The sequence below is a fragment of the Equus przewalskii genome, chromosome 7 (genome assembly GCF_037783145.1).
Source record: "Equus przewalskii isolate Varuska chromosome 7, EquPr2, whole genome shotgun sequence".
NCBI classification, from domain to species: Eukaryota; Metazoa; Chordata; class Mammalia; order Perissodactyla; family Equidae; genus Equus; species Equus przewalskii.
The window spans coordinates 25,913,049-25,939,801 of NC_091837.1; the positions used below are offsets into that span (position 1 = coordinate 25,913,049).

Genomic DNA, 26,753 nt, shown 5'->3' on the forward strand with positions numbered 1-26,753 from the left:
TGCTGCTTCTCATCTCTCACTTGGAATCTGTGCTTTGCCCTCGATGCAGGAGGGGACGGGGCTCTTTCTCCCTGTGGGCCCGAGGGGACCAGGGGCCAGGGTGCACCCATTTTGGTCACATGGTCACTCTTGTCAAAAGGGCACCCGTCTGAAATCTGCGATGAAGCAGAATGTCTTTCCTACTTTGAATCATGTTTCCTGTTGCAAATCCCTGAAAATTCCTATTATAAAGGGGAAACTGCCCTTCTCCTGCGAATCCTGCTTTTAATTGTGTGGTTTCATTACAATGGGGCCGTGTCGTTACGGACTCTGAAGTAAGTTCTAGTGCCGTGGCACACGCGTGTGGGGTTGTTACTGTGGCACACGCGTGTGGGATTGTTACTGTGGCGCATGCATGTGGGGTTACTGCCATGCAGTTTACAGGTGTCGGGGACTCACCCGCCCACAGGTGCCCCGTGCCCTCCTCGCCTGGCCGGGCTGGTGGCACAGGCCCCTCTCTGCTGTGCTGTGTGCTGTCTGTGGCCGGCTGTTCAAGGAGGCGGGGGGACACCGTCTGTCCCCGAGGATGCCGGGGATGCATTTCTCCCCACGGTCACGGCCCCTTTGCCTGCGTGCTCCCTGCCCTGCCTCTCTGCTCACGGTGTGCCCCCGCTCCACTCCTCCCGCCCTCAGCTTGGGTCCCAGTGCCTTTGGGCTCGGAGTGGGGGGCATCGCCAGGTGAGAGGAGTGCCTGGCTCTAGGGGTCCCCACCCCACCAGCCTCACCCAGACCTCAGGTCCTGTGCCATTTGCCATTTTCACTTTGTATCACTGTGGACCTTTGAGTGGTGGCTTTTTCAGAGATGCTGTGGGGTCCAGCCTCTGGTCTCCACACGTCTGGGAGCCCGGCCCGCAGCCTGTGGTCCTCACCTCACAAAGCGTTTCAGGTCCCTGTGCGTGGGTGTGTGTGGGCGTGTGCATAACTAGGACAGCCGTCCCTCCTGCCTGGTAGCTGTCCACATGACTCGGCCCCGGCCATGGCTTCAGTGCTTGATTGGTTGCTAGGTGCCGTATCCAGGGCAGACGCACGGTTGCAGGTGTGTTTGTTTTGTTGCAACGTGAAAGCACTTCTCGGCAGAGCAGCTGTCTCCAGGACCAGAAAGGCCCAGATGCCCAGAGGTCTTGACCAGCCTGGAAACTTAACCGTGTCACGGGACCTTTGAGTCTTTCCACGGTGCCAGGGCCAGACCTCTGATTCTGAAACGCTTGTCATCTTTGCTCTCACCGTGACTGAGGGTCACCTTTGTGACATCTGAGCCCCGGGTCACCGGCAGGCTGGGTCCTTTCACCTTGAATTTGTTGCACCTTGCGTGTGGGATAGTCTGCCCGGAGAATGCTGGGTTTCACGTGGAAGTCTCCGCTGCCTTCCTGGGCTCCCTGAATCTGGCTCCGTGCCGCTCCCCCTGGCCTCAGGCTGCCATGCAGCCCTTCCCCTTCCCAGGCCAGCTCTCCCTGCCCTGGCTTTGCTCTGGTGCCATCTCCTGGGGGCCTCTCCGCTCCGCCCCGCTGCGGAACCTCCTCCCTGTGATGCCCTGAGGAGAGGTGCTCTGCAGGCGCGTGCTGGGCTGGTTGCACCCGCCTCTCTCCGCCCCGATCGTCCACCGGGGTGCTTGGCACCTGGTCCTCTTCTGCAGCCCTGTGGTTCCCCGTTCTGTGGGGTGGTCTCGTCTTAGTCGGGGCAGTGCTGTGGTTGGGAGCACCAGCCTGCAGCTCCCGCTCTGCCACTGGCTGGCTGCGAAGCCCTGGGCAGTCACTGAGCCTGGCCGAGCCTCATCCAGGAGGTGGAGCTGGTCATGGTGCCCTCTCCCAGGGCTGGTCGTGAGCGTGAGTGCCTGCTGTTGCAGCCAGAAAGGTGCCTGGCACTTAATAAGCACTCGGGACATGTTGGGGCTTTTTTTGGCAAAAATTTTCTTCCCAGCTAAACCAAGGCCTCTCAGGCTGTCTCAGAACCCTGGGGTTTAAGAACGCTATTTATTTTGTGTATTGAGTTTCTCCATGGCCACCCTGCCTAATGTGGGTTAGCCTGATGGTTTTTCTGGTGATTCTCATGGATTTTCTGCTGGCCGTTCCCACTGTCTGCGCGGGCAGGCGGTTGTTTCCTTCCAGCCTCGCATTTCCCACGCTGTGGACAGGGCCGGGAGCTGGCGTCCTGTCTTTCCAGGGCGTTCTGGTCTTTTACCATCGTTTCTGCTACATGCTTTTTGTCAGTGAGAAAGTTTCCAGCTTATTACAGCTTTTTGCGAGGAAAGGATGTTGCGTTTTATTGAGAGCTTTCAGGTAGTCCTGTGATTTGTTCCCCTACCCTGTTGGGGTGGTAAGTTACACTGGTCTGCGATCCCGCGTCCTGTTGTGTGTCCCCGTCTTGCCCCGTCTCTGTGGCGGTTCGCGCTAGAGGAGCGTTCTGGTCTGCGGACGTCGGCGGCCCTTGCCTGCAGCTCGGGTCACCCTGGTGCCGCTGTGAGGAGGTGGGCCTTCCACCGTTTCTTCTCCCCGGTTCCTTCTAGCCGTTCCACTACTTCTTGGATCAGTTTTGATAGTTTATGTTTTCTTGGGAAATCATCCACTCCATCTGGATTTCAAAGTTTGTTAACAAAATTGAACGTGGTGTTTTCTCGTTCCTTGATCTGTTTCTGCAGTAGGGAGATCTCTGATTTCATGGGGCTGTTTGCCTCGGTGTCTTGGTCTGCAGTACAGGGCCAGTCGCACTGCTCTGTCGCAGCTACTCTGAGCATCACGGGAGTGAACGTTGAGCATGCTTGGGGCCGTGCCTGAGACAGAATAAGCGCTCTGTATGTGTTAGCCAGAAATAGTGTCTTTTTCTTGATCAGATTTATCAAGAGGTTTAGTTTATTGATTTTTTGGAAAAAAGATTTTGGTTTTATTGATCAAGTCCACCATTAATTTTTCCTTATGCCTTTGGTTCCTTCCTTCCTTCTTTTCTTTTCCTGGGCTCTTTGATTGCCAACAGTAACATTTATCGTTGTTTCCCTGTTTTTCCCTGATAGACGGGGCTCCAGGCAGAGAGAGCGCTGACTGGCTGGTCCCAGGACGGTATTGGCACGCGGTCGATGGGAGAAGCAAAGGCTTTCTCCTCCCGACGGCTCTCTGCTGATTCAGCCCCTGGTCTCACAGACTGGATGGTGTGGAAAATAGGTTCTCAGTCCTTGACCCTTTAGCCAGGAGAGTCTCGGATTTCACTGTGTGTGAGAATCACCCGGAGGGCTTGTGAAAATACAGATTTCCGGGCACCCCCAGAGTTTCTGATTCAGTAGGTCTGGGGCCCCAGGTGGTGCTGTCGCTGCTGGGACCCCTCTGAGGGGCTCCCCCGTCTTAGATGCATGCTCTGCTCCCTCCTCCCTGGGGAGCTCTGAAAACCATGGCTGGCCCACTCTAGACCAGTTACTGAGTTACCCAAAGAGCTGAATTAATAGTCTCACCGCAGGTGGCTCTGATGCACAGCAGAGTCGAGACCCCTGGCTTCACTGCTGTGCCCTTGGAGTAGACCTGAGGGCGACCTTGAACCGCTGCCCTGGGCTGACGGGCGAGGGGACCAAAGAGCCATCCTGGGCGATGCCTTCCCAGCTGCGTTTTTATGAACGCGGGAGGCTGGGAGGGGAACCGAGAGAACCTGTCTGAGAGTGCTGTCCCCTGTCCCCCGCGGGGTCACACTCAGGTGGTGTCGAGTGTGTCGTGAGCTACACGTGTCAGATCACATCAGGTCAGGAATGAGCTCAGCAGCCACGGGGAGGCCCGTCTGCTTCAGGGCCAGGGGCAGGCTTGGTGGGACGGCCGGTTCCAGGTGTGGCGTAAACGGGCCCCTGGGTGTGTGAGCCTGCTTTTTGAAATGGGGCTTGTTTGCTAGTGCACACGTCTGTAGGTTCATGCGTTAGGTTGGCAGGACCAACCCCTTGGAGCATCAAGAGAACCAAAGCGGGGAGCCGCTCCTCGGGGCTGTGGTTGCCTCCTTGGCGGGTGACACTCCTTCACACATGCTGGAGGAGCCTTTCTGTGAAGCGGGGAGTCTTTTTGGTGCAAATACCTTCCTCTGTAATTTTCCCATCTTATGAACTGGGTTTTGCTATTTCCGTGTACTCTGTGAGTCCTTTTGGTATTTCTTTATTTGACGCTCTCCTTGAAGTGATGACCGTTTCTCGGGTGCATGTCGCGTTTGCTTGGCTTTCTGTCTTGTCCACGAGTGACGGGGACACGGGAATGTGGCTAGTGCGCCGATGGTGCTGCTTTTCCTTCCCTTGAGATGCGGCAGTCCGGGCTGCTGAGGGGTTTGCCTTAGGATGGCCGGTGATGACTCGCCCCTCCCACTCCAGGGCGTGCTGGACCGCTTTTCTCAAATTCAGCCGAAGCTCATCTTCTCCGTGGAGGCCGTCGTGTACAATGGCAAGGAGCACGGCCACATGGACAAACTGCAGCAGGTCGTTAAAGGTGTGTGGCTCCTCGGGGTCCCAGCTGGCTGGCGGGGGCGGGGGCAGCGACTGGAGCCCCCGCAGGAGTCACACCTGAACCCCGGCTAGTCCCTTCCCTACATTCTGTTACATTTTGTTAAAAAAAATAATCAGCAATTACGTACCTGTGTCCTGTAAGCTTGTGTGTTCTCCTCCCGTCCCTTCAGGACTACCAGACTTGAAGAAAGTGGTGGTCATTCCTTACTTCACTTCCAGAGAGAAGATTGACATCTCAAAGATTCCAAATAGGTAAGCAGGTCGCGTGCTGGAGCTTTGGGGTGGGGGGGTCCCACTGCGCAGTCGATGCTATGCCTCCTGCCACTCGGAGCTGTCGCGTTTTAGAGGTGCAGGAGGTTTTAGTTATGGTCATCGTCTTGTGGGTGGGCACCTGAGGGCCCCAGAGGGAACCCCTGAGGCCACCCAGCGTGTTAGTGCAGAACAGAGGCGGTCCCAGGTGTCCTCACGCTGCCTGCGTGGCATCCCTTCGATGTGGTGGGGCCTGGCTCCCCAGATCGGCTACAGCAGTTCTAAATGGTAATTACTGTGTGCACACATGCATGCGTGTATTTGCACACATGTGTGTACACATATAGGTGTATGCACATGTATACACACATATACACATACATGCATGTGTGTACATTTTCCTTTTAGAATCTACTTTTTGTCCCCCTGGCTAATAGTATTTTCCTTTGCTTTTCTGACATTTACAAGCTGATGCATCACATGCTTTGAGTGCCAAATAGAATTGTGAGCATCTTAATGTTGAATAGAAATTAAGGAAATGGAGTATGGTTTGGTCAAAGCTGGATTTTTCCCAGAGATCTGGGGTCACACCCTTTCCCTCTTTCTTGAAGCAGTCATGGGAAGAGTTCCCAGATCAGGTGTGTTTTCCTTTGCATGTAAACTTTTCCCTTTAGCCTCATGTCTGGGCCGTGGGCAGGGGCCTCGTGAGCGGGTGGCCCCTCCAGTCCAGGGGGAAGTGGTTGACAGACGCAGCGGGGGTCCTGCGTCTGCTGTGGGGAGGAGAGGTGGAGATCGCAGAGGCCTTTTTGGCCAGGCAGGCGGCTGGTGCCTGGCTTAGTGGTTTCCCGCGGGTGCTCTCTGGGGGCGCTGAGGGTACGTGCTGTCCTCGAGGGGTTGCAGTCGAATGGGAGGTACGAGATACACCTGCAAGGAGGATGGGCCATGGCCAGGCCCAGCAGACACAGCTGTGCTTGCTGAGAGGGGGACAGAAGTGCCCAGGGGTTCAGAGAAGAGCGTGGTTGCTTCTCTGTGGGGTCTGGAGGAGGTGGCACCCTAGGTGACCTTGAGAGATGAGCAGGGTTTGGGAACAGCTGCGTGTGCCAGGATTCTAGAAGCCACAGGGTACTGCCAGCAAAGTGACTGACTGTCCCTGAGGGCCGTGGTCTCGAGCCAGACTGCTCAGGGTCAGGTCTCAGCTGTGTGTCCCTGTGCAAGTGGTTATCCTTTCTGTGCCTTGGTTTCTCCATCTGAAAATATGGATTATAACCAGCTGGCTGTGAGGATTAAATAACGAATGCTTAGCCAAGTGCACGTAGTTAATTCTCAGTGATATTGTCTGTCATTATGAGTAGGTGACAGCTACAGGCTGGAGAGGGCTCTGTCCCCTGCAGCGTTGAGGTCAGGATGTGCAGGTCCTTACAGGCGGGCCCAGGGGCTGGGACTGGTGCCCTAGACTGTGGAACCCTTTGGGAAATTACAGCCAGATGACAGTGCCCTGGTCTTAGTTCATGCAGCCGCGAATGCAGCTCCCAGGGTTTTATTGATGGGGGCACGATGCACAGAGGCCAGGAGGAAAACCAGCCGGTTTGCTGGCCCCACAGTGGGCGGCTTTTATTTTTCTGAGTGTCTTTATCAGTAAATGATATAAAACGGGAGCATCCAGTAGAATTGCATTAGCCACTTCATTTAGCTTTATGCAATGCAAAAGCGCCCCTCATTAAACCCTGGGAATTAGACCCCCACTGTTGTCATGTTTTGATTGCTGGATGCCAGAGATAAACTAAAGACACGTTGGTGCCCATGTGTGGAGACCTGGGGGGGATCACCTCATGGGCTTTTCATTTTTAGAAGAGCAACGAAAGTGGTTGCTGTTGACTGTGATGTACAGGCCGTTTGAAAGCAGAGGTTTCTCTCTGTGTGCAGTGTCCGCTTAGATTAGGCACTTTCATGTAGACGGGATTCGCGTGGAGGTGGAGGTGGGGGGGCTTTCATTGGCTGGAAGGTTCCATAGTGAATAATCTTCCTGGCACTCTGGAGCCGAGGCTGTTTGTCTGCCGCTCAGGGTTGAATCATCTCGCATGTCCTTTTTAAACCACCGCGCCGCCCCCAGGAGACATCCTGGTCTCTAGGACGCCCGCCCGTGCAGCACAGCGCAGTCCCTCACTGAGTGCCCAGCCTCTGTGCTGCAGAGCAGTCCCCCTTGCACTTGCCGCAGGCTGAGTTTGACTGATTTCTCCCCCTTCCTTCGAAGAGAGAAGGTTCCATTTGTCAAAACAGTAGGATTTTTCTTCCTTTCTTTTCCCTTCAAGCCAGTGGAGGGAGAGGGCTAGTGTTTCGGGATCCACGTTTTGCTGATCTCAAAATAGAGAAAGCACCTCTCCCAGAGGGCTTTGCGGCTTCCCAGGGCCTGTGTCAGCTCAGAGAACAGATCTGCTCATGTGGCCACCTCGGTGGCGCCAGGCCACGGGCCCTGCTCTGTGTGTGGGCGAGGCTGGGCGGATTTCTTAGGCGACAGCCCGTAGCTGGGCTTCGTTCTCCCTGTTCCTGGACAATACTGGTGCCTCGCTGTGGGACACCTCGGATGCAGTAACACATGATAGTTGCCTAGCAGCTTTTCTCTCATGGAAACGGTGGTTTGGGGATCTGGGCCCCACCTTCTTGCTGTGACATTCACATGCTGGAAAAGCCCAGGCATCCAGCACCTCCATCCCCCCTCCTCCTGGGGATAATAATTCGGACCCACTGGCTAACCTTCGGGCGGCTGTGGAAACAAGCAGAGTGTGCACACAAACAGCTGCCGTGTTAGTTCTAAGTGGTCCTTCTGCAGGGTGTTGACTGAAGCACTTGAAAGGTCTCTGCAGAGACAGCCCCGGGCCTGCCAGGAGCCCAGGGAGCAAGTGGAAATTTCCTCTCCTCCAGTTGGTTTTCCTTCAGTTAGTATGAATTTGTGAGATGTGACTGCTCCCTCCCCCCGTAAAGCTGCCAAGCCAGGTTAGCATCTCACCCCACCCGAAGTGCGGGCGCTCCTCGAGGTCGAAGGTCAGGGAGCCAGCGGCCGAGTCTAGTCGGGGAGGACTCAGCAGACGCATCCGGCTTCTGAGCATTCACTGTTTGTTTCCCATGCGTTTTGCCCACAGTGTGTTTCTGGATGATTTTCTTGCAACCGGGACGGGTGAGCAGCCCCCGCAGCTGGAGTTCGAGCAGCTGCCCTTCAGCCACCCCCTCTTCATCATGTTTTCCTCGGGCACCACCGGAGCGCCCAAGTGCATGGTGCATTCTGCAGGGGTAGGTCTCTCTGTCCATCCGTCTTTCTCCTCTCCTGGGGGCTCCCCGCTGCCCGCGGGCGTCTGAGTCACGCTGCACCCATCCCCGGGTCCCAGCACGCGGCCCGCTCTTCAGTTGGGGAGCCACGTGGATATCTGGGCTCGAGCCCGGGCGGTGGGGCACTGCTGTTCCAGGTGCTGCTGTGTGCCTGTCCCCACTGTGGTGGGTGGAGAGGCTGCACAGTACCACCCTGGCAAGGCGTGCGGTGGGTCAGCCAGTGACTTTCACATTGCAGGTCGTGACCCCTTAGGGAGTTGTGAACTCAATGGATGGGCCCTGCCCACGTTTTAAAAGGAATGAGACAGAATAGATGAGAAGAGAAAATATCAGTGCATCACCAATTATAAGAGGTGTTGGTATCGTTTCGTGAAAGTGTCAATATCTAAGTGCGTATATGGATGTGTGCATATGCTGGAGGGCATCGTAACTTATTTCTGACTGTGGGTTGTGGTCAAAAAAATTGAAAGCCACGAGGTTCTGTTCAAGTGCAGTTAACTGGGGAAGAGCTCACCGTGCAGTGTGAGTCCTCTCGGGCCACCGTAACAAATAGCACAGACCGGGCAGCTTAAGCCACAGGAATGGATTTGCTCGCAGTTCTGGAGGTTGGAATTGCAAGACCCGGTGTGGGCAGGTTGGTTTCCCCTGAGCCGCTCTCCTTGGCTCACAGATGGCCGTCTTCTCACTGTGTCCTCGTCACCTGCTCTTTACCTTGTGTGCGTCTGTACTGTCTCTTTGGTTCTAAACTTCCTCTTTTTATAAGGACATCAGTCAGACTGGGTGAGGGCCCACCCTGAGGGCCTCATTTTAACTTACTCACCTCTTCAAAGGCCCCATCTCCAAATACAGTCACGTTCTGAGGTCCTGGGCCTTAGGGCTTCAGCATGAATGTTGGGGGAGCACAATTCAGCCCACAGCACATACTTTTCCATTTTTCTATTTATTTAATCAAAAGTCCATCTTTATTAAAGCACCTGAAATAATACATATCTGCAAAGTACTAGATTTTATACATAGAGATTAGTGACTGCAGCCTTTTATGTTGAACACATTTCAAGCCTGTGGAAAAGCTACAGGAACAGCATGAGGAGCTCCCGGGGCTTCACCAGGCTCACCTGTCATTAGTATTCTCTCTCTCACATTTTTCACACTTTCTTGAAAGGCTCTTCTGCTTCATCTCCCTCTATGTATGTGCACAGATTGTTACCATTATTTTGCTTTTTGCTGACCCTTCGAGAGTACGCTGAGACATCTTCACCCTTCACCCAACACTCCAGCAGCGTCTCCCGGGACAGGAACGTCCTCTTACAGAACCGTCGTGTGGTCATCACCTCAGCGGAGTCACGCTGGTGCGACACGGTCACCTAACCTGCAGCCAGTGCTCCAGCGTCCTGCAGTGGTGCTGGCCACACGGCGCTCAGCTGTCCCCTCTCTAGAGCCCTTCGCTGGAGCAGCTCCTCGGCCTCCCTTTCTCTCCCATGACTTTGACATTTTGTTGTTGTTTTTTTAAAAATTGAGGTCATAATAGTTTATAACATTCTGAAATTTCGGTTGTGCATTGTTATTTGTCAGTCCCCATAGAAATACGCCCCTTCACCCCCCGTACCCATCCCCAAGCCCCTTCCCCCTGTAACCACTGAACTGTTCTCTGTGCGTGTGTTTATCTTCCACATATGAGTGAAATCACATACTGTCTGTCTTTCTCTGTCTGGCTTATTTCACTTAACATAATACCTCAAGGTCCGTCCATGTTGTTGCAAATGGATGATTTTGTCTTTTTTATGGCTGAGTAATATTCCATTGTATAGCTATACCACACCTTCTTTATCTGATCATCAGTCGATGGGCACTGGGTTGCTTCCACATCTTGGCTATTGTGAACAATGCTGAAGTGAACATCGGGGTGCATAAGTCTCTTTGAATTGTTGATTTCAAGTTCTTTGGATAAATACCCAGTAATGGGATAGCTGGGTCACGTATTTCTATTTTTAATTTTTTGAGAAATCTCCATACTGTTTTCGATAGTGGCTTCATCAGTTTGCATTCCCACCAGCAGTGTATGAGGATTCCTTTTTTTCCATATCCTCTCCAACATTTGTTATTTTTTGTCTTGGTGATAATAGCCATTCTAATGGGTATATGGTGATATCTTAGTATAGTTTTGATTTGCGTTTCCCTGTTGAATAGTCATATTGAGCATCGTTTCATGTGCCTGTTGGCCATCTGTATATCTTCTCTGGAGAAATGTCTGTTATATCCTCTGCCTGTTTTTTGATTGGCTTGTTTGTTTTTTTGTTGTTGAGCTGAGTTCTTTATGTATTACAGAGATTAACCCCTTGTTGGATATATGATTTGCAAATATTTTTTCCCAGTCAGTGAGTTGTCCTTTTGTTGTGTTCCTGGTTTCCTTTGCCTTGCAGAAGCTCTTTGGTCTGATGAAATCCCATTTGTTTATTTTGCTTTTGTTTTCCTTTTCCGAGCAGACATGGTATTCGATAAGATCCCTCTAAGACCCATGTCAAAGAGTGTGTTGCCTATATTTTCTGCTAAGAGTTTTAAGGTTTCATGTCTTACCTTCAAGTCTTTGATCCATTTTGAGTTAATTTTTGTGTGTGGTGAAAAATAATAGTGTACTTTCATTCTTTTGCATTTCGCTGTCTAGTTTTCCCAGCACCATTTGTTGAAGAGACTTTCCTTTCTCCATTGTATATTCTTAGCTCCTTTGTTGAAGATTAGCTGTCCGTAGATGTGTGGTTTTATTTCTGGGCTTTTAGTTCTGTTCCATTGATCTGTGTGTCTGTTGGTACCAGTGCCATGCTGTTTTGATTACTGTAGCTTTGTAGCATATTTTGAAGTCAGGGATTGTGATGCCTCCAGCTTTGTTCTATTTTCTCAGGATCGCTTTAGCTATTCGAGGTCTTTTGTTACCCCATATGAAATTTAGGATCCATGTGCATGGAATCTCTCTCCATTTCTTTACATCATCATCGATTTCTTCCAGTAATGTCTTACACTTTTCGTTGTATAGGTCTTTGACCTCCTTGGTTAAGTTTATTCCTAGATATTTTATTCTTTTTTGTTGTGATTGTAAATGGGATTGTATTCTTGAGTTCTCTTTCTGTTAGCTTGTTTTTAGAATGTAGAAATAGAACTGATTTTTGTAAGTTGATTTTGTACCCTGTAACTTTGCTGTAGTTGATTATTTCTAATAATTTTCTGATGGATTCTTTAAGGTCTTCTCTCTCTAAAATCATGTCGTCTGCAAACAGCAAGAGTTTTGCTTCTTCATTGCCTATTTGGATTCCTTTTCTTTCTTTTTCTTGCCTAATTTCTCTGACCCAAACCTCCAGCAGTATGTTGATAAGAGTGGTGATATTGGGCACCCTTGTCTTGTTCCTGTTCTCAGAGGGATGGCTTTCAGTTTTTCCTCATTGAGTATGATGTTGGCTGTGGGTTTGTCATGTTTGGCCTTTATTATGTTGAGGTACTTTCCTTCTATACCCATTTTATTGAGAGGTTTTTTTTATCATAAATGGTTGTTGGATCTTGTCAAATGCTTTTTCTGCATCTATTGAGATGACCGTGTAGTTTTTATTCCTCATTTTGTTAATGTGCTGTATCACATTGATTGATTTGTAGATGTTGAACCATCCCTGTGTCCCTGGTATGAATCCCACTTGATCATGGTGTATAATCTTTTCATTGTATTGCTGTATTCAGTTTGCCAATGTTTTGTTGAGGATTTTTGCATCTATGTTCATCCCCAGTATTGGCCTGTAATTTTCCTTCTCTGTGTTGTCCTTGTCGAACTTTGGGATCAGGGTGATGTTGGCCTCATAGAATGAGTTAGGAAGTCTTCTGTCTTCCTCAATTTTTGGAAGAGTTTGAGAAGGATAGGTATTAAATCTTCTTTGAATGTTTGGTAGAATTCTTCAGAGAAGCCATCTGGTCCTGGACTTTTATTTTTTGGGAGGTTTTGATTACTGTTTCAATCTCTTTACTTGTGATTGGTCTACTCAGATGCTCTATTTCTTCCTGATTCAGTTTTGGTAGGTTGCATGAATGTAAGAATTTATCCATTTCTTCTAGATTGTCTAATTTGTTGGCATATAGTTTTTCATAATATTCTCTTATAATCCTTTGTATTTCTGTGGTATCTGTTGCAATTTCTCCTCTTTAATTTCTAATTTTATTTATTTGAGCCTTCTCTCTTTTTTTCTTGGTGAGTCTGGCTAAGGGTTTGTCGATTTCGTTTATCTTCTCAAAGAACCTGCTCTTTGTTTCATTGATCTTTACTACTATTTATTTTTGTTTCAATTTAATTTATTTCTGCTCTGATTTTTATTATTTCCCTCCTTCTGCTGACTTTGGGCTTTGTTTGTTCTTCTTTTTCTAAGTCTGTTAGGTGTAGTTTAAGATCGCTTGTTTGAGATTTTTCCTGCTTGTAAGGTGGGCCTGTAGTGCTATGAATTTCCCTCTTAGGACGGCTTTTGCTGCACCCGTGTGAGTTGGTATGGTGTATTTTCATATTCGTTTGTCTCCATTTTTTTTTTTGATTTCTCCTTTAGTTTATTTAATGGTCTATTGGTTTTTCAGCAGTGTGTGGTTTAGTCTCCACATCTTTGTCCCTTTCCCAGCTTTTTTCTTGTGCTTGATTCCTAGTTTCATAGCAGCATGATCAGAAAAGATGCTTGATATGATTTCAATCTTCTCAAGTTTATTGAGGCTTGCCTTGTTTCCCAGCATATGATCTGTCCTTGAGGATGTTCCGTGTGCGCTTGAGAAGGATGTATATTTTGCTGTTTTTCAATGGAGTGTTCTCTCTATATCTATAAAGTCCATCTGGTCTAGTTTTTCTTTTAAATCTACAATTTACTCGTTGGCTTTCTGTCTGGATGATCTCTCCATTGATGTAAGAGGGGTGTTCAGGTTCCCTACTTTCATTGTGTTGTTATTAGTATCTCCTTTTAGGGCTGTTAATAGTTGCTTTATGTGCTTTGGTGCCCCTGTGTTGGGTGCATAGGTAAGTATAAGTGTTACGTCCTCTTGGTGGAGTGTCCCTTTTATCATTATATACTGCCCCTCCTTGGCTCCCATTACCTGTTTTATCTTGAAGTCTGCTTTGTCTGATATAAGTATGGCAACACCTGCTTTCTTCTATTTGCCATTAGCTTGGAATATTTTCTTCCATCCCTTCACTCTGAGCTTATGTTTGTCTTTAGAGCTGAGGTGTGTTTCCTGGAGACAGCATATTGTTGGGTCTTGTTTTTTAATCCGTCTTGCTACTCAGTGTCTTTTGATTGGAGAATTCCACCCATTTACATTTAGAGTGATTATTGATAGACGAGGGCTTAGTGCTGCCGTTTTATTGCTCATTTTCCGGTTTTTCTGCATTTCCTTTGTTTCCCTTCCCATATATTTCAGGCTACCAATTCAGTTAGGTAGCTTTCTATGATGGTTTTCTTAGTTTTCTCTTTGTTTATCATTTGTGTCTCTTGTTCTGATTATTTGTTTAGTGTTTACCATGAGGTCTGTATAAAAAATCTCATGGATGAGATAGTCCATTTCCCGATAGCTGCTTATTTCCTTAGTCTAAGCTGATTCCACCCCTTTCCTCTTCTCCTTCGAAGTTATTCTTCTCACAGCTTATTCCATCTTGTGTGTGAGTTTGTGGTCAAAATGATGAGATTATATTTGTTTTTGGTGTTTTCCTTCCCTTTATCTTATAATTGTTTGCTAACCTGTTTAGAGAGCTGTAATTTTCTGATTTTGTCTACCTATTTATATCCTTGCTCAAGGCTTTGTAACTCCTTTCTTTTCCTTTTTATTTTAAAGAGTGGCACCTGAGTTGACAACTGTTGCCAATCTTCTTTTTTTTTTTTCCTGCTTTTTCTCCCCAAATCCCCCCAGTACATAGTTGTGTATTTTTACTTGTAGGTCCTTCTGGTTGTGGCATGTGGGACGCTGCCTCAGCATGGCCTGATGAGCGGTACCATGTCCACACCCAGGATGCAAACCAGCGAAACCCTGGGCCCCCAAAGCAGAGCATGCGAACTTAACCACTTGGCCACAGGGCTGGCCCACTCCTTTCTTTTTTTTTTTCAGGTATGAGGGCCTTCTTGAGGAGTTTTTGTGTGTGTGGGGGAGTCTTGTGGCGAGGAACTCCTTTAGCTTTTGTTTATTTGGGAATGTTTTTATTTCTCCATCATATCCGAAGGATATTTTTGCTGGATACGCTATTCTTGGCTGAAAGTTTTGCCTTTCAGAATTTTGAATATATCATTCCACTCTCCCCTAGCCTGTAAGATTTCTGCTGAGAAATGCACTGAAAGCCTAACAGGGATTCCTTTGTAAGGTACTTTCTTCTGCCTGACTTCCCTTAATAATTTTTCTTTGTCGTTGACTTTTGCCAGCTTTACTAATATATGTGTTTGAGAAGGTCTGTTTAACTGAATGTAGTTAGGAGATCTGCTAGCTTCTTTCACTTGTTTTTCCGGCCTCTTCCCCAGGTTTGGGAAGTTCTCAGCTATTATTTCTTTCAACAAGCTTTCTGCTGCATTCTCCCTGTCTTCTCCCTCTGGAATACCTATAACCCTTATGTTGCATTTCCTAATTGAGTCAGATATTTCTCGGAGAATTGCTTCGTTTCTTTTTAGTCTTAGTTCTTTCTCCTCTTCCACGTGAAGCATTTCTATGTTTCTGTCCTCTAAATTGCTAATTCTGTCCTCTGTAATATCAGCTCTATTGTTTCAGGAGTCCAGATTTTTCTTTATCTGATCGATTGTGTTTTCATCTCCAACATTTCTGATTGGCTTTTCTTTATAGTTCCAATCTCTTTTGTGAAGAAGCTCCTGATTTCATTGAACTGTCTATCTATATTTGGTTGTAACTTGAGTATTTTTGATAGCTATTTTGAATTTTCTGACATTTAGATTATAAATTTCTGTGCCTTCAGGATTGTTTTCTGGGTGCTTGTCATTTTCCTTCTGGTCTGGAGTTTTAATATATTTTTTCATACTGTTTGAGGTATGGATTTGTGCCTCTGCATAGTGACATTATCTCGTTGCAGCTTCCACCGGCCGCCACCGGGTGGGGGTCAAGAACTGTGTTTTCTGAGCCCACCGTGATCTGTGCCTCACTTGCTCACAGCTGCTGCTCTTCTCTCTGTGCGGGCTCTGGCCATCCAGCTGAGCTGGGGCACCAGGCAGGGCGAGAGGCACTTTCTTTCACCTGTGCGATCCTCGGGACATTCTTGCTCTGCCCTTGCTGTCTGCTCTCCTGGGGCGTTGGCTTGATGAAGTCACCCCCACAGTAGCTTAGTCTCCTCTGTGTGGGGCTTTCCCAAGGGCTGTGAGGGACTTGGAGAGAGAAGGTTGTTTTGTGGAGGGCCGCCCCTCCCTCCTCTGCTCTCTGAGCCATTTCATCCAGACCCTGGATCCTGCCACTGGGGGAGGGAGAGGAGATCCCCTTGCCTCCTTCCACTTCCTCTGGGGGTCCAGCACCTCCACCTTCAGACGTATGGCTGCGTGGGTCTCTCAGACATCTTTTGTGTTGTGTGAATGTTCTGTTGGTATATGGATGTCCTTTTCTTTGTATCTTAGCGGGGAGAGTCTAAGGGAAGCGCTCACTCCCCCTTGATGCTGACATCACTCGATAATCGACTTTGACATTTTTGAGGACTCCAGGTTCCTGGTCTTGCAGGACGGCTCTCTTTGGATTTGTCTCATGTTTCCTCATGGTAGGTCTGAGTGCAGGTTATGAAATATAACAGATACATGAGAGCCTGTCAGTGCACAGCTGGCGACTTCTTGGGAGACCACGGGGCATGAGGGAGGGAGGATGTCCAGGGGCGAAAGGCTGTATTTCTGGAAGTAAGACTGGCTGCACTGCGCTGCCTTTTCCTAGGAGCGGAACCACCCTACTTCATTCATCAGGTCGGGGCGGGCAGAGTCTGAGGTGCCGTTCACTGTGGCTGCCGGGATCACGTGTTCCCTGGAGAGCCCTGGGCCGCCGGTCAAAGGCCTGTTACAACAAGACGTAGAGATGAGCATTTTTAGAAACCTTGCAGACAAGGGTGGGGTGTGTGGCAAAGCAGCAGACATTTTAGGAGAGGTTGAAATGTCTAAGTGTACTTTTATTTTTAGTGCTTTTTTGCATAGCGCATGTCCCTTTTTTAGGAGAGGAACATAACGTGTTAGATACAATGTAGCGTGCTCATAAAGTCATCGTGAATGGTATATTTAGAGTATGGGGAAATCGGGAAGAGGTATACTTATTCTGTGTTCGCTGGGCTCTTGCATCTCAGAGAAGTGACTGAGCACTTCCCATTTTCAGGAGTTACCGTGAAGGGCCACAGCGATGGGCCTGCCGCGGTCCCCCCGGTTTATCAGGGGTGGGGAGGCTGTGTGCCTGGTTTGCTGTTGGCTGGTTTGCATTTTCTGAGTCTGAAATCTCTAAGAAAGCAGCTTCCCTCCTCCTTTATTGCTGATCTTGCTTGAGACCCATGAAAGCTGCTCCCACTTCCTTACCCTGAGATGCGGCCATAAACACTGGAAAATTAAGGGAACAACTCATGTGAGTTGTTCAGATTCGTACCGAGAGATCCCTGAGGGAGAAGCGAAGCTCCTGCAGAGGCTGAGGATGATGGACAGATGAACAGACGTGGGCTACAAACAGGCCGCGCTGGAGCAGATCCTATAGGTGAAGAAGCAGATTTAAATTAAATGCTGATTTTAAGGAAAAAAGACAATGGGGCCAGGCCCCATGGCCGAGTTGTTAAAGTTCCACGTCCTCCGCTTTGGCGGCCTGGGTTCGGATCCCGAGTTTGGACCTACTCCACTCACCAGCCACGCTGTGGAGGTGGCCCACATACAGAAGAATAGAGGAGGACTGGCACAGATGTTAGCTCAGGGCTGGTCTTCCTCACACGCACACACAAAGGACAGGGGGAGGGGCATTGTCCCAGGTTTGTGTCATCGGGGAGCCCCCAGTCCTTGCAGTGGATTTGCCGTGTGAACATTTAGTTTCACTGAGAGTGTTCCTGAAACGTTTGTCGTCCCCAAATCGTCTCACCCCGAGTGAGAACAGTGTGTGTCGTGGGACTTTCCATGGGAGCCCGTGCCTGCCCTGGGTGGGGGGAGGCCGTCCCTGACCCCCGATGCCCTCTTGATAAACCCACTGGAGACGCAGCTCCTGGAGGCTGGAGGTGACCCAAGGGAGCCCTCAGAAGGGGCCTGTCCCTCCCCGTAGCCCCCCACTGCCTTCCGCAGGCCTGGGCGTGGCCTGTCACAGGGGTGGCCTCTCCCTGCCTGGTGGTGGTGGGCCTTTTGGGACAGACTCTGGAATAGGAGTTCTGGCTCTTCGATTAGAGAGTTTGTTGGGTAGAATTGTTTCTGTTGAGCTTTTAAAGGGATTATCTTCTCCTATTGGCTTGTTTTGTTTCTCTCGTTTACCCAGAGGGTCGTAAAGGCTGGGTCCTTGCTTCAGCCTGCATCGTCCCTAAACAAACAGGGCCACCGGTGCCCTCAGCCAGGTGCTGTCATCTGCAGACGAGGCCAAATGCAGTGGTCTGGTCTGTTGTGCCTCGGAAGGGCAGCATCCTTCAAGGATCGTGTGTGAGATGCATTGTAAAGAAGGGAAACTGAGGCAGAGAGTGATTATGTGGCTGGTGTAGAGCCCCTTGTGCTGCTTTCTGGATCGTGCTCAGTGATGGGGAGCTTCCTGTCCCTGGCCCGCTGTCAGCCACAGACAGACAGAGAATTGTTTGGACTGAGTGAGTCTGGGCCCTGGAAAATACTATGCAGCTAGCTGTCAAGAAACCGTGAGCAAGCCTCTGGGTCCTGATGAAGAGCTCCAAGGTCTGGTAAGTGGGAACAGCGAAGTGCAGGACGACACGTCCAGATAGAAAACCAGCATAAATCAATAGATGCTGATAGGCAAGGACCCACCCGGGCAAGAGACGCAGGAAACTGAGTCACTGGGAGCCTTGGGGGAACTGGTGTGGGGCAGAGAGAGTGCAGGCTTTTCATGGTATGTGCTTTAGAGTTTTGGACCACGTGAATAGACTGCCCATTAAACATTAGAATTAAAAAATAATACACAGTGTGTAGGGGTAGGAGGGTGGGGGTCTGCCTAGGCGTTTGTTTGAGCTGAAAGCAGGGTCTCGTGCCGCCCCTTGGCTGAGGCGTCCCTGAGCTCTGCCCCGAGGCCCGCAGAGCTGCAGATGCAGCAGTGGCCCTGAGTCCCTGTGACAGTCTTGCTCGGCCCTCTGCCTTCCCCGTCTGCCCCGAGCTGGCGCCCTGTTCTGGAGACCCTGTTGTTGCACCGAGCCCCCGATCTTCGCCCTTATCTTTAGCTGTGACTCCCTGTCGACAGGCTTCACTCCCCTTCGCCTGAGGTTGGGGGTCCCCTGGTGCTCCCGAGCTCTCTGAAGCCCAGAGCTCGCCAGCCGGCAGGAGCTGTCAGAGGCTTCCCCTCGGGTCCTCAGTGACTCTCAGGGATCAGGTGGCAGGAGCATTGCTCATCCAGGTGACGATGCTCAAAAATCTGCTTCCTCTGGAAAGGAAAGGGAGATTTACTTTGCCTCCCCCGGGCAGAGCGTCTGTGCCTTTTGTGCCTGGTACAGGTGCCTGCGGAGGAGGCCGCTGGCTCACCGTCTCTCGCCTCTCCCCAGGGCACCCTCCTCCAGCACCTGAAGGAGCACATTCTTCATGGCAACACGACCAGCAGCGACATCATCTTGTATTACACCACGGTGAGTGGGTCCCGAGGTGTGAAGGGAGGGGGTGTGCTGGGTGGCGGCCCCCCCGCCCCGGGCATGTGTCCCTCCCTGGTCACTTTGCTCCCTCCGGGTCCCCAGGCTTTGGGCCTCTCTGCTCTGTCTTCCCGCCTCTCCCCGGTCGCATGTGTTAATAGCAGGAAGCACAGGAGGCCCCAGGCTGTGCATGCGCAGCGGCTCCTGCCGATGGTCCTATCCCTCAGCCCTCACTCCGGCCCTGCCTCCCCCTGTCCCGCTGCCCACTGGAGTCTCGGGCCCGCATCCTCGCTCCTTGATTTGGCCTGTACTCCCCGCGGACCCCGGTTGCCTCTGGGAGACGCAGTGCACTGGGGAACTCTAGAGACCAAGGAGACTGCCTAGTGATTCGGTCTCTGAGCCCCGAGGCTCGTGGCTGAGATCTGCCATTCAGCCAGCAGGACAGGAGCCACCCAAGATGGCGGGAGGATCGTCAGGTCTTAGCTGCACAGCGGAAAGTGACTCTGACCGATGCCAACAGAAGAGTGGTTTATTGGAAGGCCGTTGGGTGGTGTGGGAGGCAGAATAATGGTCCCCAAAGATGTCCATGTCCTAATTCCCAGAGCTGTGAATCATGACCTTACGTGGCTTTGCCGGTGTGGTTCAGTTAAGGGTCTTGAGGTGCGGAGATGGCGCTGGGTTATCCAGGTGGCCCAGTGCGGTCACGGGCCCTTATAAGAGGAGGCAGGAGGCTCAGAGTCAGAGGAGCTGTAACGACAGAAGCAGAAGTCGGAGCGACATGGGGCCATGAGCCAAGGAATGCAGGCGGCCTCTAGAAGCTGGAAAAGGCAAAGAGCTGCCCGCCGTGAGCCTCCAGAAGGAACGCAGCCCGCTGACACCTCGATCTGGGACTTCTGACCCCCAGAACTTTCAGATTATAAATTTGTGTTGTTTTAGGCCACGAAGTTTGTGGCAGTTTCTCACAACAGCAGTGACAGGAAATGCATGAGCTGCTCAGTTACTGCAGCAGCTGGGGATCCAGGCAAGGAGACCAGCGGGGGCCAGAGGGAGGCTGCCCAGGGAGACCAGAGCCGCCCCCACAGGGAGACCCAGGCCCGGAGAGCAGCGTGCGGCCCCTGCTCCCCTGAGCCTGCGCCTCTGCCCGGCCCCCTGAAGCTGGCAGGCAGACGTCTGACCCTCAGCTTCTCCCTGAAGTGTGTGTCTCAGAATCCTGCGAAGGCTGGAGCATCCCCCACGTAAGGAAGGGGTCTCAGGTGGCCAAGGAATGCAGACAGACGTAGCAGAAGCTGATGACCACGAGTCCCCTCTGTGTCCGACGTCACTGGGACGGATGGTAGAACAGGGTGGGGGGTCCAGCCTCCAGCGCAGTGACACGTTTAGTGGGGAATACGTGTCCTCAGACCAAAGCCTGGGTTCCAGGGGTTGGAGATGTTCCTAACGTTGCCGATGCTGAAAGATGAGAGCTTAGGACAAGTTGAAGGACGTGGGGTCTCCACCCAAGGGAAAAAAACTCAGAATCGGCTTTTTCCGAGACCGCAAATATCAGGAGGTTCCGCTCCCTGGATGACGATTCCGCACGGAGTTTTTAAGGGAACAGGATGCTGGAGGTGTGTCCCCATCCTGTGATGCTCATGCCCCGGCCCTGGCTGTGCCCCTGGGACAGACCCCGGGACCAAGCAGACAGGACTGGAGCCTGAGAGTGCTCTGGCCGTGTGACCAGGGGTGGGTTGCTGCATCTCTCTGTGCTCCCAGCTGTAGACTGGGGGCTTAGGCAGTGACTTGGGTTTCTTCCAGCTGCAGGGTTCTCCCAGACCCTGCACCCACTGCCCATGTGCAGGACGGTGGTCCCGGGCACCGCCAGGCCGGAGCCCTTTCCTGCAGAACCGCGGCCCGCAGTGTCCGCCAAGTCTCGCTTTGGATTCAAAAGCCCAGCAGCGGCGCTGATGGCCAAGTCGGCTGCCTGTCTGGGACGTGGCCACTTACAGTGACAGGTTTTGCTTCGAGGGCACGGACACAATGGAAGGACTGAAAACTCGGGAGCAGTTTCCATGAAGGCGTCTCTCTTTTCCGGAGGCATCCTGCCCGGGAAGGATTGGGCAGTTGGCGTTTTCCATCGAGCAAGCCTGGTGCCGACTGCAGCCTCGGGTGGCGGTGGCTGTGGGGCCCCCATCCCTCCCAAGCCAGGCCCATGGGGTGCCACTTGCTGACCGACTCTGACAGCTACACATTGAGGCAGCCGGATGCAGTCCTGTTTGGGGCGCCCAGCCTGGGTTCCTCTGTTAGGAGTAATTCCTTAATGAAAAAAACTCACTGTAGGACGTTAAAACCTCTTAACAAAGCAGCTCAACGACCCAGAGAGTTTCGTGTGGTTCCTCTGCCCTTTGCTGCATCATTTGCCGTCCCCACCAGACTTTACTGGTTGTGCCCCATGCACTCTTGTCTGGAGCTTTCCCACTGGAGTCCCCAACCTGAGGACTGCTTGGGGTGCCTCCTCACGTGGCCGCCCGGTCCCCATTGGCGGGATTCTGACCTGGGGCAAGGCCGGGACACCCGGTGACCGTCCGCTCCAGGCTCCAGTCTTGCAGTGGGGCCTCCTGGCCCCCTTGCTGAGCGGGTGGGGGCAGGCTGGTCCCTCTGCCCTCCGGCCGAGCTGCCTGCTGGAACTTCCCCCTGCTCCCTGGCACTCTCCTTATATTTGTTTAGCTCCAGAACCCCCGACAGATTCTCCCTGCCTGTGTGGGACTGCCGTTGTCAGTGGGGCCGTGAGCGCCTTTTGGCCTTTTAAAAGACTTTTAAACAAAGCTCTGCTTGCGTTTGTCCAGCCATGTGGGGACACAGCGAGAGGTCGGCGTCTTCCAGGGCCCAGAGGCAGCCACCTCAGTCCTTCTCGTGCGTGTTCTGTGTGCACCTGCGGACGTGTTGCCGCCTTTACTGGTCTCGAGTGTGTGTGTGTTTTCACCCATCCGCCCTTTTCTGTATCCCAGTGGGGTTAGGCCGTGCCCCCTCTGCTGGGCTTGTCTTGCCCCTCAAGTTTGTCTTCCAGACAGTTCCACATCAGCCCAGACCTCATTCTTTCCTGTGGCTGCATAGGGGCTAACTCATGAGCCGGGTGCCATCCTGAACATTTGCTGTGGGTTCACTGATGCGGAGTCTGTGTCCAGACTATGTGGCACTGTTCCTGTGTCGACGGGCGTCTCCGTGCCTTTCAGTCTCCCGTCACCAGCCGGGCCGCAGTCAAGTCTTTGACACGTCTTAGTGCACACGCGTGAGCATATGTGTACTGGAGACTCTTGACGTGGAATTGGTGGGGCAGAGCACCACGTGTTGGAAACGGGCAGTTCTCGCCAACGTGGGGCTCAGTTTTAGGTGGTTCTCCAGGGACACGAGAGGCTGAGCGACAGGTGATGGGAGCTGGCCCAGCGCTTGGTTGACACCGCGCTCCTTCTGTCTGTTCCAGGTCGGCTGGATGATGTGGAACTGGACGGTGTCCGCTCTTGCCACGGGGGCGGCCCTGGTCCTGTACGACGGCTCCCCGCTGGTGCCCACGCCCAACGTGCTCTGGGACCTGGTGGACAGGATCGGGTAGGTTCCTGGGCAGCGAGCATGGCCGCAGAGCTGCGCCACCGTCCCCTCGTGTGGGATCTGGGTGCCGTCTCCCAGTGCTTTGCCATTCTGGATGTCTCCCTCTTGAGGGGCCTGTGGGAGGGCGTGGAGGTGCCAGAAGCAGTTGAAGGTGTCAAGGGGGGTGGGAAGGGGTGGGTGCCCCGGCAGGGACCGATCAAGGAGATGGGGCTCTTCCGTGTGGAGGAGGCCCAGCCGTGAGCCCTCAGGCATCCGGGCACCGGGGGTGGGAATGTGGTCTTAGCTCTGTCACTCGGAACCTAAGAGCTGCCGGAGAGGCTCCGAAGAGGACGCCTAGGGCCGGGAGAGCGCTGCTTGGCCCAGGGCTCCTCGCCTCGAGGGTGAGAGAGTGTGACCCAGGCTGGACGGGCAGACCTGTTCCCGGGACGCGTGGGCAGCCTCACAGAGGGTCGGTGCAGAGTCTGTTATGGGGGCGTTCGTAGAGCCCGTCTTTCTCTGAGCCCGATGGTGAAGAGAGCTCTGCTTGTCGCTGGCTGTCCCCCAGCGCTGGCCGGCCGTCTCCTGGAGTCTCTGGAGCCCGTCACAGGTGTGCTCCCCAATGCCTCCTGCCAGTGCTGCAGAGGGTGTCTCCACCTCCCACATTCCCGCCAACAGCCCGGCCCGTGGTTGGGTGACAGGTGGGGTCGGAAGCCAGTTACCAGGGGGCGTTGAGAAAGTGGGGAGGGAGAAGGGCCCTGTCCTCCCCGTCCCCTCCTCCTCGGCTCTGTTGGAAACTGTCGGCAGAGCCTGTTCACGGGCACGTTCTCTGCTGATGAGTTAACCGTAACTGGTGCATAATTGTTCTCGCTGCCACGGTTCGTGGTCGCCGCTGGCTTGATGATCGTGTTTCCAGGAATGAGGGTGTGGAGGCCGGCAGAGCTCTGGGCCGAGTCAGCCACCCTCTGAATCATTCTGGTTACTTTAAGTTTGGATCCGTTCACAGTAGGGAAACAGAAGGAAGCCGCTAACGTTTTTAAACCCTTGGCCGTTAATATTTGAAATGTAACTTGCCTGGCCTGGGTAATATTTACATCCTGACGTTTGGCTCACAATGTTAATGAGGATGTAAATATTACCCAGGCCATTAGGTTATTTCCTAATGAGGCTGTTTCCAGCGAAAGGTTAATGGGATCCCTGGGAACTTAGATGGCTTTAAGATCCTTACCCATAATACCTGCAGGCTGGGCTCCTGGTGACACTTTTGGGGCGTGTGTGTGTGTTACAGGAAGAGGAAGGGAGAGGAAAATGTACATCACTGGGGCTTAGAGGTAATGAAGTTGGACGAAGGGTCACAGCAAAAGCCAGCTTTGTGTGTGAGTGTGTGTATGTGTGTGGGTGAGAGTATGTGTGTGTACATCAGTGTGTATGTGTGCACGAGTATAAGAAAATGTGTGTATATGAGCAAGTGTGAGCATATATGCATGTGAGTGAAAATGAATGAGCATGTGTGCATGTGCATGGGTGTAATGGGTGTATGAGAGTGTGTGTGTGCACACATGGGTGGTGAGTGTGTGTGTATGAGTGTATGTGTGTGCCTGTGTGAGTGTGTTCACAGCTCTGTGCTCTGGATCTGAGCACCTGCCTTCCAGCGGCCGGGTCGGCCTGTGATCAGATGCTGCCTGAGCCGTAGCCTGGGCGTCCGCAGGACCCCTCTGCCCGGCCACCCTCCTCGGCTTCAGCAAGGCTGTGGGTGCAGCTTCCCAGCCTGGCAGGGCCGGGGTGAGGGCACGGGAGGACCCGGGCCTCTGTGTCTGCTCCGACCACCAGCGTGGTTACAGGAGTGGGCGGGTCGGAGGGCAGGATGCCTTCAGCTTAGCCTTGCCCGTCTCCTGAAAACTAAATAAAACACAGTTAAACGTGGGCACAGAAGCCCCTGCTGGTTTGTGGCGGGGGGGGGCGACTCCTGGGATGCGCAGGGCAGGCAGAGTCTGCTCAGCTCTGCTTTGGTGCCGCCGATGTTTGTATAATGTCGATGAGCTTAGGAGGGGAATCTCCCTTGATGGGTATCCTGTCAGCTCACAGGCCTATTAGCAGATTGGATAACTGTTGATTTTGTCGGCACGAACAAGATTCTTTTAAAAGACGAACTTATTCGTTTGACCAGGGGGGCGTTCCGGTCAGGGTCAGGGCCACAACACTGGGGCCTTCTGTCCGGGTTTTGCTGGTAACTGGGCAGGTGTCACGGTCGCCCGAGTGGCCCCGTGTCCTGTCTCCTAGGGGGCTTACTGTAAGGTAGTTCCGGATGGAGCATCGTGATGGGCGAGCGAGCTCATCTGTCAGAGTGGACTCGTTGGGCCAACATTTGCCACATCGTTTGCACACCCTTCACGGGTTTGGGGGTCTGCTCTGCGCCAAGCACCCTGCTGGGCCCTGGGGTACACACAGCAGGACCGTGATGGAGCAGGTCGCTGTCCTCGTGGGGCTGGCACTCTAAGGGGGGAGGCAAGGAGAAGAGAGAGAAGGTGAGCTCAGGCTGCTATCAGTGTGTCGTAGACCTGGGGTCGGGGAGGGCCCTGGGAGGTGACGGCATTGGGGCTGGGGCCTGGACGTTTAGGACTGGGGGACACGTGTTCCAGGCAGAGGGAGCAGCAGGGGCCGAGGCCCTGAGGGGGACTGAGATTGGTGTGCTGGGGAAGCTGGAAGGAGACCCTTGTGGCGTGAATGTGAAGAGTCGGGGGGCCGGGGAGGGGGCCGAGGGAGCCTGGTGGGGGTGGGGGAGAGCGTGTTCTCAGAGGGGGTTTTTCTGTGTGAAACGGGACACCGTTGGAACGTTGGAGTGAGCGGAGCTACCTGATCTGGCTCACGTTTGTAAGGGCTCAGCCTCGCTCCCGCGTGGAGAATGAATTGTGGGCCCAGGGCAGACGCAGGGAGATGGGTCTTAGGCTGATGGAGCCTTCCACGTGCGAGAGGTGGCCGAGGCGGAGCTGTCTGTGAGCTGTCCGTACACGGCTCCTCCGGGCTCTGGCGAGGGGCGTGGGGTCTGACGCCGAGAGCTGGGCAGCTGCTCGTTCTCCCTGTGGTCATCCCAACGGTTCTGCTCACGATCCGCAGCACCGAGCGCCCAGACAGGCTCCCGCACGGTGAGGACTAAGTGCTTTTAAAATTATCTCATGCAAGCACTGGAGACAGACGGGGAGACCTTGTCAGTTCTCCAGACCGTGGGCTGGGCCTCGGGCCCAGCACCTTCTGGTCTTTATCTGTTGTCAGCTGCAGACTTACACGTGTGACTCGAGCGCTAGTTAGAACCACAGAGAGCCATCGATTTGGGGGAGGGAGGTGGGGAGCGAGCAGAATAAAACCCACGTGTTGTGTTGATGTGGTTGGTGATTGGAGATCCCTGTGCCTGTGGCCGGGGGCGGTCATGGCCGTCCAGGCCGGGCGTTCCGCCATCACAGGGTGACGGGCTCCCTGGTCTTCTGTTAAGATGCAGATATTCCCAAAGGGTGACCCCTTAATCCTTGGAGGTGACCTGAAATTATTAATCAGGCTACCTGACTTCGTGAAATACGCATGGGGGGGCCGTGGGAGGAGCGGGTCCATTTCCTGCTTCCCACAACCTCCCCCTCTGGAAACAGCCCTCTGGAGTGCAGCGACCTGGGAGGTGCCTGAGGTTTTCGTCAGGGCATGGTGGTCCAGGCGGGCAGGAGCTATGACAGGCAGCAGCTCTGAGGGGCCCCACCCTGCTGCCGCTTTGGCCCCTCCCAGCCCAGTAGCCCCGAATCACTGATGTCTTGTGTCTGCCTCTCAGCATCCATGTGTGGCCATCTCCCCAGAATGGATGAGGCCTTGCTGCCCAGAGGGACGAGGACGGGCCTTGATTTTGTAGCCTCCTTTGGGCCCCGAGAGAACCGTTCTTTAGGGGAAAAGAGAGTTTGCACTCCAGGGGCTGTGTTGCTGCAGGAGCAGCGAGGAGGGGAATCGATACTGACGACGCTCTCCCATCAGAAACGTGCTGATTGACACCCAGCCTAACGTGTCGCCCTCCGAGCGCAGACGCGAGCATCGAGGACAGTAGGTTCTCGGAAAGCGCTGGAAAAGAGATGAGCTGTGATTTTCTAAGTTTCGTTAAACTAGGAGCTTACCTAAGAAAAGGCAATGGGTCGAGAATTCCAGGTGTGGCACCTGTTCTCATGAAAGGCCTGGAGCCCTCCCCACTTTGTTGGAGGATGGACGTGTGAGGTTGGAATCGAGGCTCCGATTTTGTGGCCCCCACTGGTCCCCAGAGGAAATATTGTGCAGTTGGGGACATCTTGGGTTTATGTGCGAACGATTGTTTTAAATGTTAGAGGGAGCCAGGTCCCCTGCGCCTTGGAG

General features: G+C 52.7%; 1 protein-coding gene across 3 annotated transcripts in view; it reads left to right on the top strand.

Annotated features, from left to right (window-relative positions):
- Positions 1-26,753, top strand: part of AACS (acetoacetyl-CoA synthetase) — a 59,812-nt gene that overhangs the window by 20,396 nt on the left and 12,663 nt on the right. For 2 of the 3 annotated variants that reach the window (XM_070627286.1, XM_070627288.1), the window contains exons 6-10: positions 4,364-4,478; positions 4,666-4,747; positions 7,882-8,029; positions 18,738-18,818; positions 22,276-22,400. In XM_070627286.1, the coding sequence (XP_070483387.1) occupies positions 4,364-4,478; positions 4,666-4,747; positions 7,882-8,029; positions 18,738-18,818; positions 22,276-22,400 (551 nt within the window). The remainder of the gene's footprint in view (positions 1-4,363; positions 4,479-4,665; positions 4,748-7,881; positions 8,030-18,737; positions 18,819-22,275; positions 22,401-26,753) is intronic. The other variant, XM_070627289.1, reaches the window with a different exon arrangement.